The sequence below is a fragment of the Gambusia affinis genome, linkage group LG06 (genome assembly GCF_019740435.1).
Source record: "Gambusia affinis linkage group LG06, SWU_Gaff_1.0, whole genome shotgun sequence".
Taxonomy (NCBI): Eukaryota; Metazoa; Chordata; class Actinopteri; order Cyprinodontiformes; family Poeciliidae; genus Gambusia; species Gambusia affinis.
The window spans coordinates 22,014,475-22,029,721 of record NC_057873.1 but is presented as its reverse complement, the minus strand read 5'-3'; the positions used below and the strand labels follow the sequence as shown (position 1 = coordinate 22,029,721).

Below are 15,247 nucleotides of genomic sequence, written 5' to 3'. Positions count from 1 at the left end.
TTTAAGATACCAGGTGATTTAATAATGTGAAACATTTTTCCCAAATCAAAACCGAAACGGGAAAAAGACAATCCTTTTCTATGGCCATTTTAGATCTCAGACCAGCCCCATATTATATTTCTGTATCCTAAAACTTTGCAAAATGTAACAAGTGTCGTTTTTCTCACAAGAGGGTGTTAGACAAAGTATTGGAAGCATGGTAGCAATAATTATTTCTGGTGATTTCGTAAATTAAACGTTTCTTCTAAATGCTTCTGCATGGAATTGATCTGTTAAAATAAATGATCATTTCTATTAAGGCATCTTAAAGAGGGGTACAAGGAAATGTAGTTAGCATTGCATGAGAGTTGGACCTGCAGTCACCTGAGTCCATATTCGTGAAGTTTTTTAATTTTTTACCCCTCCAGGGGGTCTTTTGTGGACTCTAGTGTCCCTTATATGAAAGTAGGCTGACAGGAAAGGAGGGAAGACATGCGCCAAATATCGTCGGGAGTCGAACCCGCGACGAGGATTCAACGCCTCCAAATATGGGTTACGCTATCCCCTACGTCACCACAGCACGCCTCGTGAAGTTTTTTTGGCACAAAGCAATAATATGTTGTGGGTTTTTTTCCCCCCTCACAAAATTCTCCCACGTGTTTCGGCTCATTAACGCGTTCGTACATTTCATCTGTTCACACCGTGTTGCATCTTAATAGGCCTGACATCACAGCCATCGCACCTTTGTTCCCTCTACATAAAACGGTGGGGCTTCAACAATCCCTTTATGTTATTATTGTATAGACCGTGAGTCACAGCGTGACAAACACCTTTGTTTTTACATTCATGTCCTCCAACAAACAGAGCTCACCTGTTTAAAGAGGTGATTCACTCAAATTATGCTCTCCAGAGAAAGACTGTTTGCTGTAAACACTGAAAACGGTTTTATGTGGGGTTTCCCTGGTGTGCTCATGTGTTGTGATCGTGTACAAAGGTTGTTCTATGCTTCGAAGCAAGACATGATGCGATTTCAGCTCCTAACTTCTTTTGTTTTTAATTTTCTTCACGTGTTCCTGGTGTTTGGCTTTCATCTGTTAATCTGAACTGTGAATGAGTCAACAGTACAACTCCCACAGATGCACACAAATGCCTTGTTTGCCACACCAGTCAAACAAATATCTGCGCTGATGCAAGAAGACAAGACAGAAACAAGAGACACAAAAACAGAACGAGCATCAAGAAACAAAGGAAAGCACCTAGCGGAAGCAAAACCGCCTGCTTGTTGCACACCTTTGTGGGCAGCCTTTCTTATAGCCCACCTTAGAAAAACATCCGTGCCCCCACACGACGCTGAGCCTTGTGTTTCCTCTTGTCTTTAATCTTTGTGAAAAGAGCTTTTAACAAGGCCAGGGAGGATGAGTGGATCTGCCAAAGCAGAACAAAGGCAGGGAGGAACTGTGAGGGATAGCAGCAGAAAGGGAGGCTCTGTAATTTATCACCTGTTGCCCTTAGGCTGCCCGGCACTCGAAGCTCTGGGCTCCTTTTTTTTCTTTTTCTGCTTGTGTGTCTGTGTGTATGAAAGCAGGCATTAAGAGGTGATGAATGGGTACAGAAGGGGGAAAAAAAGGACACAGTTATAACTCGGTCTTAACACAAACAAACAAACAAAATATTCGGACCAACGACATCACAGTTCTGCATGCCTCTCTGTAGCACAGGAGGATCCTGATGTGTTTTGGGGCCAACAAATAGAAATTAGGTCAAGTAGAGCAAACAGAAAAAGGTTTCCGGAAGAGACTAATATAAATACATTTTAAAAATGACACAATGAGAGTAATATTTTCTTGCGACATTATACGAAGAGGTCTGGACTGTTGTCATGCTTATCAAACTAGGTTAATCTACATTTTGCTGTCTCAAGAAAACTCTGGACGTTTCATTATGTTTTTCTGCCACCCAGTGGCTTCGATACGCACTCACAGAAGTGTGTGTCTAAACGCTTGTGCTTAGATATGTATTTCACAGTATAGTATTTTATGGCATTTTTTCATAAAAGTACTGAGAAATACCAGTCAGGATGCAAGGGAACAAAGCACCTTCTAAACAAGTTTGTGTTTTACTTTTACATGCTGCATTTAAACTTGTCTCTATTGTTGCATATTTGGCTTTTTTGTTTGTTATCTTACTTTATATTCAAGATTGCTCAGGGAGAATGGAGTGTCTGGGGTGTTTCTAAAGGCTGGTTCTATAATAATCAAACAACAGCAGTGTCCCAATGTGGGCCTTGGCCTTCGTGTTTGTACAAATAAGCCACATCCTTTAGCGGAATGTCAAAAAAGAGAGTATGTTCTTTGATGCTGCTTTATAATATTGCAATCCATTTATAGTCTTTCATGCATGGCACTGTACAACCTCTGTTGTTGAACACGTTCCTTTTGTGTTTCAATTACAAAATTGCAAAGAAATTTAGTAAACGTTGGATTATATTGTAAATTAACTTGTAAAATATCACAACCCATTTGTTTCCCTACCAACTCAAGGTTAAATAAGTTTTTAATAATGTAAAAACCTGGAAAGATAGCGTCATCTGATGTTGCATTTAATGGATCTGTTCTAATTTCTAATTTAAGCTTGTTTAACTGCAGTTAATAGTTTTTAAAATAAATAATTTTAAAACCTATTTTTTATGTGTCTCGTCTGATTTAGAAATGACTGAATGCGTTTTAGTTCACCCAACAAATAGGACGTCAAAGGATGAATTAAACTTATGAAACTTTGCTTTTAACAAAGCTTGTGAAACTCGACTCCGACATTTCCGCGGAAATTTGAACGCCACACAACTGGAACGCCGATGACGTAAACACGTAAACTGCAGTGTTTGGTTGTGGTCAGAACGGAGGAAGCCAAGAAGGGGATCAAGGAAACCTCTAGCATCGTAGGTAAACACCCCTGAAGACGTGTGAACCCAGTGGTCACACAGCTGCAAATATACCAAAAAGAACCGTAAAAGGGTCCTTGACACAGCGAGGGTCAAGATGTCTGAGACATACGGTAGGTTTGTGGAGGGTTGGTGTGTAAATTTAGTTGTTAAACGTTCATGGCTATGTCCTGTACTCCTGTGTGACAGGTTGACTCTTAGCAACGCCACTAGCTAGCTTGGTGTAAATATAGCCTATGAGATGCTTCATTGCGCTTATAATGAGCATTTTAAACTTATATCTGTCATTTAACTGAATTACTTTGAGACCTCTGCGTCTGTTAGCTAACACTCTTGTCCAGCATTGAAGGATTATGTTGCCCCGTTAAGCAGTCAGCAGTAACGTGAGCAAACAGATGGAGAGACGTTGTAAGTGAAAGTTGACCAAACTTCTGGCGAAATGCAACAGCTCTTTGTCGGGCCACAAAGATGGTTCTTGCAGAAAATCCGATAATCTGGTTGATTGAATTTTAAGCCAGAGGAATCCATATTGGCTACAGTAACCTCGCCGTATTTTTGAGTGGTGATAGTTTAATAAGAAGTAGCCTTTAGTCCGAGGCCGAGAAAGAGGAAGCTCCTGTTCCGGAGCCGCTGTTCAATTATGCCACAGTTACCTGTATATCTGCAGCAGCTAAATGTGTCGTGCATCAGTTCCCCATCCTGAATCAAAGCAACTGCGAAGTTCTCCTTTTCATTCTGCGGGAGATACGTGAAAACCCAGCCGCTACCGTTTCAATTTCTTTACTTGTACTAATATTTGTCAGTTTTCTGTTCACCTCGACTCTGTCTGATACAAATTCCAAAAGCACACTGATTCTCGCATCACACATGTTTTGAAATGCCACCCCATCATCACCCTCTCCTGTTGCACTCCCAGTCCCACTCTCGCCGTCTGTATCTACTTGAATTCCCCTCGCCGCCTCACTTCTTGTATGAAACTTTATCCACGGGGGTTGTATATTTGAGGAAAAGTGCCAGCACTAATGGTAGCTATAATAGCCTTTCATCGATTTCTGCCTCAGTCTCCCTACACTGTCTTCATTGAAGCATCGTTTCTGCAAACAGCGACAGCGTCATGAAGCAGTAGCTGCATGTTAATTGGTTGCAGCTGGAATTTATTTAGCGTTTAATTTATGTTTGCATGTTGTTGCAATGTTGTTGTTTGCAGTACTAATCTGATAACAATAAAAATGACAATAGGAACTATTAATTACTTATATTTTAGGTAACTGTATGGCTCTGACTGCATGACAGAGCAGTCATATTCCCACAAACACAGATGCTGCTTTTGAAAACCATATCCATCTATAACTGCACTGGTGTGCTATTTAGGACACCAGTCACATAAACAAGTGGGATTTGTATCACTAAGCTGCATGTGGTAACTGCATGTAATCATATTTTTTGAAAGAAAAAATAATAAAGGTAAATAGGTTGAGAAAATAGGAAAAATATACAATTTGACATATTTGGGGGGGTTCCAAACATCATTAATTGGACTTTATTGTGACAATGATAAATGAAAATTCCTAGAAGAAACGATAAATGATGCAATTCACCATAAATGCCCATTCCTGCTCCTTCATTCCTACATTCTTTTTTCCTCATCTCTTGCCGTACTTTTGCCTCTGACTTTAAGCTCCAGAAATTTGAGTCTGGATAAAATATGGCATTTTAGCAAAGAGTTTTGTAGGTACCCCAGAAATACCTGCTGAGTGCCTTTTTTTTAAGCAGCAATATTAACAAATCTGTTCATGCTTAAGCTATACAAAATTGTTCTGAAATCCAAAATATAGCTAAGATTGCAAAAAATTGTGTGTGTGTGTTCTTGATAATTTTTGCAATACTTATTGCTTAATTTAGGCAACATGTGTCATGATGCCAAATTTTATTCATCTCTAATCGAAAGCATTTCATGTACAACTTTCACCGTCACTTTGACAACTTGATGGCTGTTTGCAGTTTTTATTAGGCAAGCTATCAGGTGTGATGTCTGAATAGCTGCGGCAAGCTTTTAGAATGGAAATGTTGCCTTTTGAGTCAGTTTTTATCTGACGGAAACTGTGTGTTTTGCTGCAAAACACTTCAGTGCATTCACCACTGCTAATCAGGTGGAATAAATCTGACCTCTAGCTGGCGTTGTTAATGGAATCACCCGCCTCAACAATGACGCACCATAAACTTGAGTTGGTGAAGGTGGCTACAAAACCGCACAACAAATAAATCTCACAGAAAGACAGAGTTTGCATTGTACTGGTGAGCAGCTCACAGGAGCAGGGTAGCCCAAGTGGTCTGCCCTTGAAAACCTGTCGGAAGCTGCAAAATCGTTGAGACTGGGTGTGGCGGGGTCGTCTCTCCAGTGAGCGGCAACTCTGACATGATGAAGAGCTACAATTAAAAGGTTTAATTCAAAGCTTTTTCGGGTGTTCGTGCGGCCCAGTCAAAGTCCGGGCTCAGAGCCAACTGAAAACTTGCGGCAAGATTTGAAAAAAAGTTGTTCATGCACTTTATCCAGGCCAATGAGTCTGAAATATTTTACAAAGAAAATGGGAGAAAATTTCAGGGCTAAACAGTACTAGGAGAAGTGTTTATAATGCTATTATAGAATATATTTTCTTTTTCATTAATACAATTTTAGTGACCATAGCCATCTCAGCCACTAAAACTTATCAATCATAAGTGGGCATCTAGGGCCATTAGTCCGTCCAACTGGCTATATAGGTAATTGCTGTGTTAATTGTGAATGCTTGACTGTTTATACAAAGTCATATACTATCCCAGTAGTCCTTTCAGATTATACTATTGCTAACTTTGATATGGCATTTAGAGTTCAATTGAAACCTGACAGACTTTCAGTGAAAGGTGATTCAACAAAAATATTGACTCAACGGTTCAGGTTTTAATCAGCTAAACATTTTTGGAAACCATTTATTATTTTTCCCTTTTGCGTCATAGGTGTCAAATTCCTCCTATAAATATCTTCAAAGTTTTTGTCTATGTCCAAGTTTTGTTTGTTTTTTTTCACCGTGAGACATGTAAAGTTTGCTTCACTAAAACCATTTTTAACCTCCGACAAACAGCCGTAGCCTGTACAGCCTGAAAGATTACATGCAAGGTTTTCTGATTAGTGGTGTGATTGGAGTTTGGGAAAGTAATGGCTTTGACAGGATTAGGAGTTTATCCGAGGCTCGTCTCTGGTGCAAAGAGCGACAGCCGATCTGCTGCCAACGTCGATGATTCACGCCGAGCTCTACCTCCTCTCATCTTTTTTGCAGACTTCCTGTTCAAGTTCCTAGTGATCGGCAGTGCCGGTGCGGGGAAATCCTGCCTCCTCCACCAGTTCATCGAGAACAAGTGTAAGTCTCAGTTAAAAGAGGTCAGCCGTCCTTCTTCTGAGGGGAAAAAATATATATTCATTGACTCACTGGTGCACAGAAGGAAACCACAACAAAGTATATGCCGGTCCTGTTTTCTGACATTTAGTGCAAGGTATTAATAACTATATTGTACTCTGCAGCTGAATGGCTTTTAACTGTCTTTTACAGACAATTTTCTGTTTTTTAATTTTAGAGTATTTGATGAAAATTACACTTTTTGTCATTCTGAAGTTCAGCAGTGTCCTGAGTGAGTTTAAATCTGAAAGCTGTTTTGACAGAACAGAACATTATAGCTGCATAAAAGTCAACATTGTTCAAGTGTATATAATAAACCTCTCATTTAGTTTCAAAACGTGAAAGGGACATTTTGTAAAACCGTATTTAAACTGTTTGGACTTTAAAACTGTCAAGATAATGTAAGCGGGACATTATCTTGTCCCGCTTACATTAGGATTACGCTTAAGTAAAACTTTATATTGTAAGTATTTCAAGTTTCCACGTAAATCTCTAGTTTAGTGAATGTTTGGTTTCAGTTTTTCTAGTGAGATCAGGAGAGATGCAGTAGTCTTGGGAAAACAAGTATTTTCCCACTTAAAGATTTCAGATTTTTTGTCACACTTTTGGTTCGGCTAACTCCAAACAAAGTTTGCCGATCCAAAAGTTTCAAACGCACAACACAATAACAGCAGTTGATATCAGGGTTAAAATGGTGGGAACACCTATAAAGCCGTGTGTCCTTCTTTACTGCAGTGTAAACTACATAAATATGACATTTCTTAGTTTTTAAACTATCCCATCACTCCTGTGCAGTCAAACAGGACTCCAACCACACCATTGGCGTGGAGTTTGGTTCCAGGGTGGTCAATGTCGGCGGGAAGACGGTCAAACTGCAGATCTGGGACACTGCCGGACAGGAGCGATTCCGGTAACGTCTCGTGAATTTTCCTGTCGAGGTTTCGGCAGTCTGTGAGCGAGATCGAGGGGTTTTTACCGAGCCCACATGCAGAGTGACAGTTAGACTTGTCACAATAGCAGATTTTGCTGGACGATAAATTGTCCCTGAAGTTATTGCGATAAACACTAATATTGTCATTTAGAGACCATTTTCAAATGGTGTAAAAATAGTAATTGCATAATAATGTAAATACATAGTGTTTCATTTCTAAAGAATATTTGGGACATTTACGGTAACATTTAAAAATCCAAAATAAACAAACAGAAATAGCTTACGAAGGATCTGTAACCAAAATTTAGTTTCAAAAAGTATTTATCTGTCAACGTAGACAGGTTAAAGTGTCAGGTAGGAGCTTTGTAAAAAAAAAAAAAAAAAAAGAAGAAAAAATGCTAACAAACCACATCGTTCTGGATGTCAAATGTTTGCAGCATTTTTCAAAATGTCGGTTCTTCAATTATATTAAAGCGGACCATCTCTTTGACAGTTGTTCAAATGGAAATTATTGAGCTAAGTTTAATTCGTCATGCGACTAATTGAATTATTGCTTATTGTGACAGTTCGTTTGCTCTCTGAAATTATTTTAGTGTATTCAAGTCGAGTATTTACATGACGAGAGCGTTTTTGTCTTACATTGTGTCTTTTCACAGTTCTGTGACGCGTAGCTACTACAGAGGAGCAGCTGGAGCCCTTTTGGTGTATGACATCACCAGGTAATCACTGCACTCATTAACCTCACTTCCTGTTAGACCACAGATCATTTTACACTTAAAATGATCTGTGTTAAGAAAAAGAAAAAAACAACAACTATGTGATGGTAGCCCTCCAAGACCAAATCATTTTGATCTGTTGCAGTTGCATCTGGCTGGACTCACAATTGAAATGTGCTGATGTGTGAAGCTCAACTGCAAATAGTTTTCTGCTTTACTCACTTTAGATTGATCTTCTCTCTGTCTGTTTTTGTATAATATGAGTAACAACCCATAACTATTATAGAGTCCCCAAAGTCGAATGACTAAGTAGATACAGTGAGACAGGAAGACGTCAAAGTTGATAAAGTTTTGTGAAATTGAGGGAGGGGAATGAGGCAGAGAAGGAATGTGATCCAGTTTGGAGTTTCTGTGAGCAAAGTGAGGTCTCATCTGTGGGCAGCCTTGGATTAAGGGAAGGCGAAAGATCATGGGAAGCAGATTGAGGTCGAGTCGCCTCATTTCATCACCGTGCGGACAAGGAGTTACATCAGCCTGTGCTTGTCAGTGAAAACAGCTGTTATACATTAATATACAAGCCTACACCCTGTTTTACCTCACTGACCTCATGTTGCCATAGACACCAAGGCACGCAACAGGCTGTTGTTGAGCAATATTATGTGCCACTACGTATGCATGTGGTAATTACCGACACGTCAACATGGGGAAAAGCACAGATGGACCGCCATATCTTAAAGGTTTGCAGTTGGGCCACTGTAGGATCTTGTTTTATAACCTTCACTGCTATAAGCTTCTCCACAACATTCCCTCTGTCCTGGCTGCTTTGTTTGTTGGTCTTCATGATGCCGTTTCTTCTCACTCATAGTCATTGTCAAGTTAAAAATGATAAAATGCAAATTTGTACTTTTAATCGAACAAAATGTGAAAAATACCCTTTGTCCGTTGCATATTCCACACTGAAGCTACATTCAACTTGTTGTGTTGCAGCCGTGAAACTTACAATGCGCTGACCAACTGGCTGACGGACGCACGGACACTAGCGAGCCCCAACATCGTCATCATCCTGTGCGGAAATAAGAAAGACCTGGACGCGGAGAGAGAAGTGACGTTTCTGGAAGCCTCGCGGTTTGCTCAGGAGAACGGTAACTAGCGTTGGGTTTATCTCGCAAACATTTCGCGGCTGTGTTCGTCTCATGAAATTCTACCCACACGTTTTTTGCCTTGTACACAGAGCTAATGTTTCTGGAGACGAGCGCTCTGACGGGGGAAAACGTCGAGGAGGGATTCCTGAAATGTGCTCGCACTATCCTCAACAAGATAGATTCAGGTACGCCTTAAATTGGTTTGGTAAAGACGGGGACCTCTGTCACCATAAATAAATAATTTATTTTTTTATGGTGACATTTTCTTTCCTTTTGGTTCCTTTTTAAAGGGGAGTTGGACCCTGAGAGGATGGGCTCAGGGATCCAATATGGAGACGCCTCAATGAGGCAGCTGCGGCAGCCGAGGGGCACGACGACACAAAACAAGCAGCAGTGTAACTGCTAGGGGTCGGACTCCATCCTTACTTGAACCCACTGGCCCATACGGAGAGACCGCCCCCTACAGGTAGGTAGCAGGTCATCAACCGAGGCTGGATCACCTCACTGTACAACACCCTGAAACTGATGAGGTGTTTTTTCCAGGTGTTTTTGAGTGTGTGCGACTGCTGTCTTATGCACTTTAGACCACCTGGATCAATGTTGGTGGGTTGAGGGCACTACTTTGACCCCTGACCTCCAACCTCTGGTAAGCCTCCTCACCTGAGTGGTTCAGGTTTTCATCCCGCATCTGGACAGCTTAACCCCCCTCCCTCTCAGTGCGGAGACGGTGCGATCAGTAAGAAGGCACTCCATCATCAGATGCCAGAGGAGGACAAGTCAAGGGTTGTTTGTTTTGAGCTTCTCTCCTGTCGTTTTACGTCTTCGCTTTCCCACGCTGGTTTTAAGCAACCCTAAGATGTTTTCCTGCGTTTGCACTTCATTGACTGTAAATGATTGTGAAGCTACTTCGAGCATTTTCATCACTCGGCCTTCGGCTGATTAGTTAATCGAAGCAAATCGTAACCGATAGTGACTCTGTGATAAACGGTCTAAATGTGTACTCTTAAGAGGTCATCTTCCTCCATAGTTTGGCTTTAAAATGTCGTATTCAGGTTTCCATCAGACGTAACGTCTGTGGTTCGTCATCTTATGATATTTCTCATCTGATCAGAAAATTGAAGAGTAGTGGGGTTCCGGTGGAGCTCAGTCAGGCCCAGAGTGTTCAATCATTGAGTGTTGCAGTGGAAAATGCTTGGTTTTTGTATTGCAAATGCACTGTAATGATGCAGAGCGATGGCTTTTAGGTTATGCTCCATACTTTAAATCCACAGTTCTGGTCGGAGGTTTGCATCCTTTCATCCACCACATTGATCCTGTTCTTTCTTTCTTTTTTTCTGCAGTAATTATATGCCATACATGGTATGGCATATACCATGTATACATGGTATATGCAATGAGTTTTAGAAGCAAGAATTGGGAGCACCAATGTGAATTGATTGGTGTTGTTGTTGTAGTCCACACAGCGTCAAAATTACATATGAACCCTCAAATATAAACATACAGTAATATTTGCATAAATTTCTCTTTGCGAGCTGTAGAGAAACTACAAGTTTTGTAGCCATAAAGACAATAATTCTGCCTGGCCGTTTTTGCCAGTCTTCTCAAATTTGTTTCGGGACGGCTCGAACGTTTGAGCAGAGTTTTCACATTTTCATTAGGGTTCAGATCCGATTCCAGAAGCTTGATGCCAGCCCGTTTTATCAGCTCCAGAACCAGTTTTTTTTTTTAAATCTGTGCTTTGAATCGCTGTCCTGTTAAAAACACTCAATTGTGTGTCCACGTTTCAACCTATTGTTGATCTGAGACGAAGCTGAAGAATTTGTAACTAGTCAGCCATCTTCTTTATTGCACCCGTTTTATGCAGCACCTGGATAAACGGCAATGAAACAGACAGCAGCATAATGCTGCCACCACCGTGCTCGACAGCCTGTTCTGTGTTCTTAGGTTTTTAAGTTTCACCATGTCTCCTCTAAGCATGCAAGAGTCAAAGTTAAATCTTTGACTCTTCTCACCTTGTGTTCACATTTCTGTCAAGGTTAAAGGTCATGACAGTGGAGCAAGTGTTTGTTTCTTTGACACTGGTGTCCCAGCATCTTTCTGAGCTTTTCAAGTTCCTGGGGTTTTCTTGACCAGCTGAACCAGTTTCCTTTCATTGAAGCTGTTATTTTGGGTAAACCTATTAAAAATGTATTTAATAAGCTGGCCAATATCCAATCAGAATTATTGTAGAAGTTTCTTAATGGCTAAAAAAAAAAAAGTGTGGTCCCTCTGCAACTCAATACACACACACACACACACACACACACACATATCTATATGCACATATGTATTTACAATTTTACATCTTCACAGGTGTTGTTTTCGAAGCCATTCAAGCTGTATGCTCTATAATACTTTTATACTCCAAAGAACACTTAAAACAACTCATTTCAGCCCAAATTAAAAGGTGACTATTCATTTAAATATCTGACCTAAATTGTGTTTTACTGCAACGTTTTGCTCCCCTCCACGTCAAAGTGCAACAAAGAGGAAACCTGATTTCCCAAGTTTCCAACATGTAAATATTGAGCGATATTAAAAAGTTTAGGCGGTCAGACATCTCCGACATCTAGTCCTAATTTACTGACAGATTAGGAGTCATTTGCCTTTTTATTAAAACCCGTGTTGCGCTCCACTTCCTGGGCTTTTCCTTCATGAGCTCCCAATGATCCATGCTGCTCTCCAAGCTAAATGCTGGATCGGGAATCTGACGGCAAGTGCAGCTTCCTGCTTTTGGAAACTTTCATGCTCCGTCAGATTCGTCATCAAGCTTTGCGGCCAATTATTCATGTGTGGTTGTGTCGAGAAGTGATGATTCAGAAATCTGTTTGCAGCCTTAAAAGCAACTACTTAAGCACACAAACTATAAAGAAGTATTGGGATAATTTGGAGGAAAACAGTGGTAGATTATTTTTTTTTTTTTTTAATGTATTTTTCTGATTTCCCATTTGAGAATAAAGTTGAAATGTCGAGAATAAAGTCAAAAGAGTTGGTAGGAGTGTCCAGAGTTTGATTTGAAAATAGTCAAAACATTGAAGAAAAAAAAAAAAACAACATTTTGGTAAGATTAGAACATTAGAGAGTTGGAATGTAAAACGTTTTTCAAGAAAATGTGACATGTTGAGAAAAGACCTTTTACCTTTTCAAATTGTTGTTGTGGAAAAAAGTCGGAAAACATTTTCATAAAGAAAGAGAATGTCAAAAGAAAATTGGAATTATAAAAAATTGAGGTGAAATGTTGCAGAGGGGGGCGGAGGGGTATTTTCAAAAATAAATCATAGGAAAGACTGTAATTGTTCAACTAAACAGATCCACAACGGTTGTGAAAAAGAGCTGCTTCAATCCAACACAGCAGCTCAGGGTTTTGTCCATTATTCTATCCATGCTGAATTTTTCAAATATGAAATAGGATTTTGACACTTCTTGAAAATTTCACTTATTCTTGATATTATGACTCAATATTTCAACTTTTTTTTTTTTTTAAAAAAGCTTTTTTAAAAGTTTGTTTTAGTGAGCCAACTCAGGTTATAAATTACTTTAGGGGGGTTGGAGGAATGGATGCAGAATTTCCACTGAAAGTGTGTTTCCTCTGTCCTCGGACCTCTGAGGCAGACATCCTGGTGATGCTGGGGGGAATCGGGTTCCACTTCAGTACCTTTCCAAACCCCCACCACCACCTTTCTACTAAAGAGACAGGCACTGCTTGTGTTAATCGTCCATCCAATGGTTGATGAAAACAGCCCGCTAATGTCTGTCTTTATCCTGAATTATGAGGTTTTGTCCCGCCAGGCTCATGGTGGATGTTTTAACCCAAGTGAGCCGGCGCACTGACAGGAAACTGGGGAGGACTTTCTGGGCTTTTAGGGTATCAAGAGTGGTGAAAATGTGTTGCTTTACATTGTGTGAGTGTGTCATTTCTGAAAGTGCACTTTTACTTTTACAATTTTGTTTTCTGAATATGCTGTAACTATAGAAATGTAAATGTTATTTTACTTGAAAAATATACTTTAATAAAGATTTTAATGTAGATGTTATCAGCTCTTATTGAATTCCAACTGAGGTTCCTAATTTTGGTCTCCTTGTGTCTGTCGTCACCCATGCTGTAGTGGAGCAAAATCATCTTGTTCGCCTTGTGAGAAAGCAACTGATCATTTCTGTTTTATACACATTTATTATTTAAAATGTTTCAGTTCTGCTGACTCGCAGTTAAAGCGCATTAATATGTGTGTCCAGGTTTAAATGGCAGTCATCAGAACACATCCCTTCTTCACTTGTCTGGGCTTCATCACTCGGGAAACACAATCCTGACTGGGTTGTTTTGTAAATGATGTCATATATTCAGCCCAAATACTACTGTACATTTTAATTATAATCTATGTTGTACATACGAATTGTCTTATTGAGGGTGAGTATTGCTCATTGTTTTAATTATGCAATTCCCAGTAAACTGCTTGTTTTTCATTTAAACAGTTCTCTGTTTGTTTTCTTCTTCTGTGGTAACACCAAAGGAGTCGTTGAGAATAAACCAAGCCCCCTGCATCCCTCTGCTGCTTCCAATGAGCAGCGACTACAATTCAGATTTATTGGCAGCTAGCTTAGTGGAGCCTGAAACTTCACGTCGGAATCTCGTTCCTCGTGCCGCCATTCTTCGGTCGACTTGTTTCTTTCAAAGGCCGTCAGGTTGAGGTTAGGATATCAGAGGTCTCGCGAGATAAATAGCATGTGCCGTCTGCCTCCAGTTGTGTAAATTTATGCTCCCGGGTCGATGGAGTAACGACTAGAGGGGCGTAATGTTGCTGATGTGGACACATCGACTGATTGATCGCACGCCTGCTGTGGGGATGACCTCATAAACGAATAGTGGGGTTTACTACATGTGAGGTTTGGCCACGAGATGGTGCTAAATGCCAGCCAGAAAATGCTGCTTAACATTTTCTCCTAACGATGTTAGAAAATAAGGTGTTTTTTTTTTTTTTACCAGTATTTCTGCCTTGCCAAAATAATGCAAGTTTTGAGATCAGTAACGTTAAGAGGTTTCATTAAGATTTAATAGTTTAAGATTATTAATACATTTTATTTGTAAAGCACTTTTCTAAAAACTCAAACAGTTTACAAAGAAAATTAAAAACGGGGGAAAAAACATTAGGTTCTGGATCATTCTGAAACTTGAATATTATTTGATTCTATTTAGGTGTAAGATGCACGAAGTAGAACCTCTGCCTTAGTCTTGGGTCATTTGTATCTTTTAAATATTTTTTTCCCAGGTTTGCCCTCCATTTATTCAGCCATCAACTTTAACCAGCTTTATTCTTTTCTACAGAAAAGCATCTCTGCAGCAGGATGATGCTGCCACCACGTTTCATGGTGGTGATGTGCAAATTTAGTTTTCCACACCACTCAGCATTTCACATGTCAGTCTCATCTGACGAGAGCACCAGCAAGTACCTCTGGATTTCTTTTTCCCACTCTTCCACAAAAACAGGATGCGATGTGCATGACTCACTGCGCTGCCAAATGAACCTAAGCTGTTGATCTCAGCAGCTCCTCCAGAGACACAGAAGTCTGATTAATGCTCTTCCTGTTAGAACTGTCAGCTTAGGTGGACAGTCAGTTATTGATGGTGTGAAAAGATTTTTTAATAATAATTTTCATAGCACATTTTAGCAACAAGGCAAATCAAAGTGCTTTACACTGGAAAAACGCAAAACAATGAACAAACAAAAAATTAACACTGTATGGCATAGAGACTGAATGCTACTTCTCCATGTTTGGTTCTGTGGATACAGAGTAGACTAGAGCCAGAAGACCTGAGTGGCCTGGATGGTTGCCATAGCAACAGGACGTCCATGTATTTTGGTGCCGCGTTGTTCAGTGACTTATAAACTAAAATATTTTAAAGTCCATTCCCTCGGAGCCAGTGGAAGGACTTTAGAATTGGAGTGACGCGCTCCATTTCCTGAAGTGTCAGTGAGAACGTGTGCAGGAGTGTTAACATTTTCAGATCTGGTCGAGTGACGCTCTGGTCGAGTGCCGCTCGGTACAGTCGCAAGAGGGATTGTCAATCCGTAAAC

The 15,247-nt window shown here is 40.1% G+C and overlaps 1 protein-coding gene across 3 annotated transcripts; it reads left to right on the top strand.

Moving 5' to 3' along the window:
- The first annotated feature begins 2,828 nt into the window (after positions 1 to 2,828).
- Positions 2,829 to 13,639, top strand: rab4b (RAB4B, member RAS oncogene family). 3 transcript variants are annotated; one of them, XM_044120684.1, is made up of 8 exons: positions 2,829 to 3,030; positions 6,232 to 6,312; positions 7,144 to 7,258; positions 7,936 to 7,998; positions 8,983 to 9,137; positions 9,227 to 9,322; positions 9,428 to 9,603; positions 13,410 to 13,639. In XM_044120684.1, the coding sequence occupies exons 1-7, from the start codon at positions 3,015 to 3,017 to the stop codon at positions 9,541 to 9,543; spliced, it is 642 nt and encodes a 213-aa protein (XP_043976619.1). In that variant the 5' UTR covers positions 2,829 to 3,014; the 3' UTR covers positions 9,544 to 9,603; positions 13,410 to 13,639. The 3 variants fall into 3 exon arrangements, with proteins under 3 accessions (XP_043976619.1, XP_043976617.1, XP_043976618.1); XM_044120682.1 differs by lacking the exon at positions 13,410 to 13,639 and adding an exon at positions 9,681 to 13,205 and having other exon boundaries at positions 2,830 to 3,030; XM_044120683.1 differs by lacking the exon at positions 13,410 to 13,639 and adding an exon at positions 9,722 to 13,205 and having other exon boundaries at positions 2,861 to 3,030.
- The last annotated feature ends 1,608 nt before the right edge of the window (positions 13,640 to 15,247 follow it).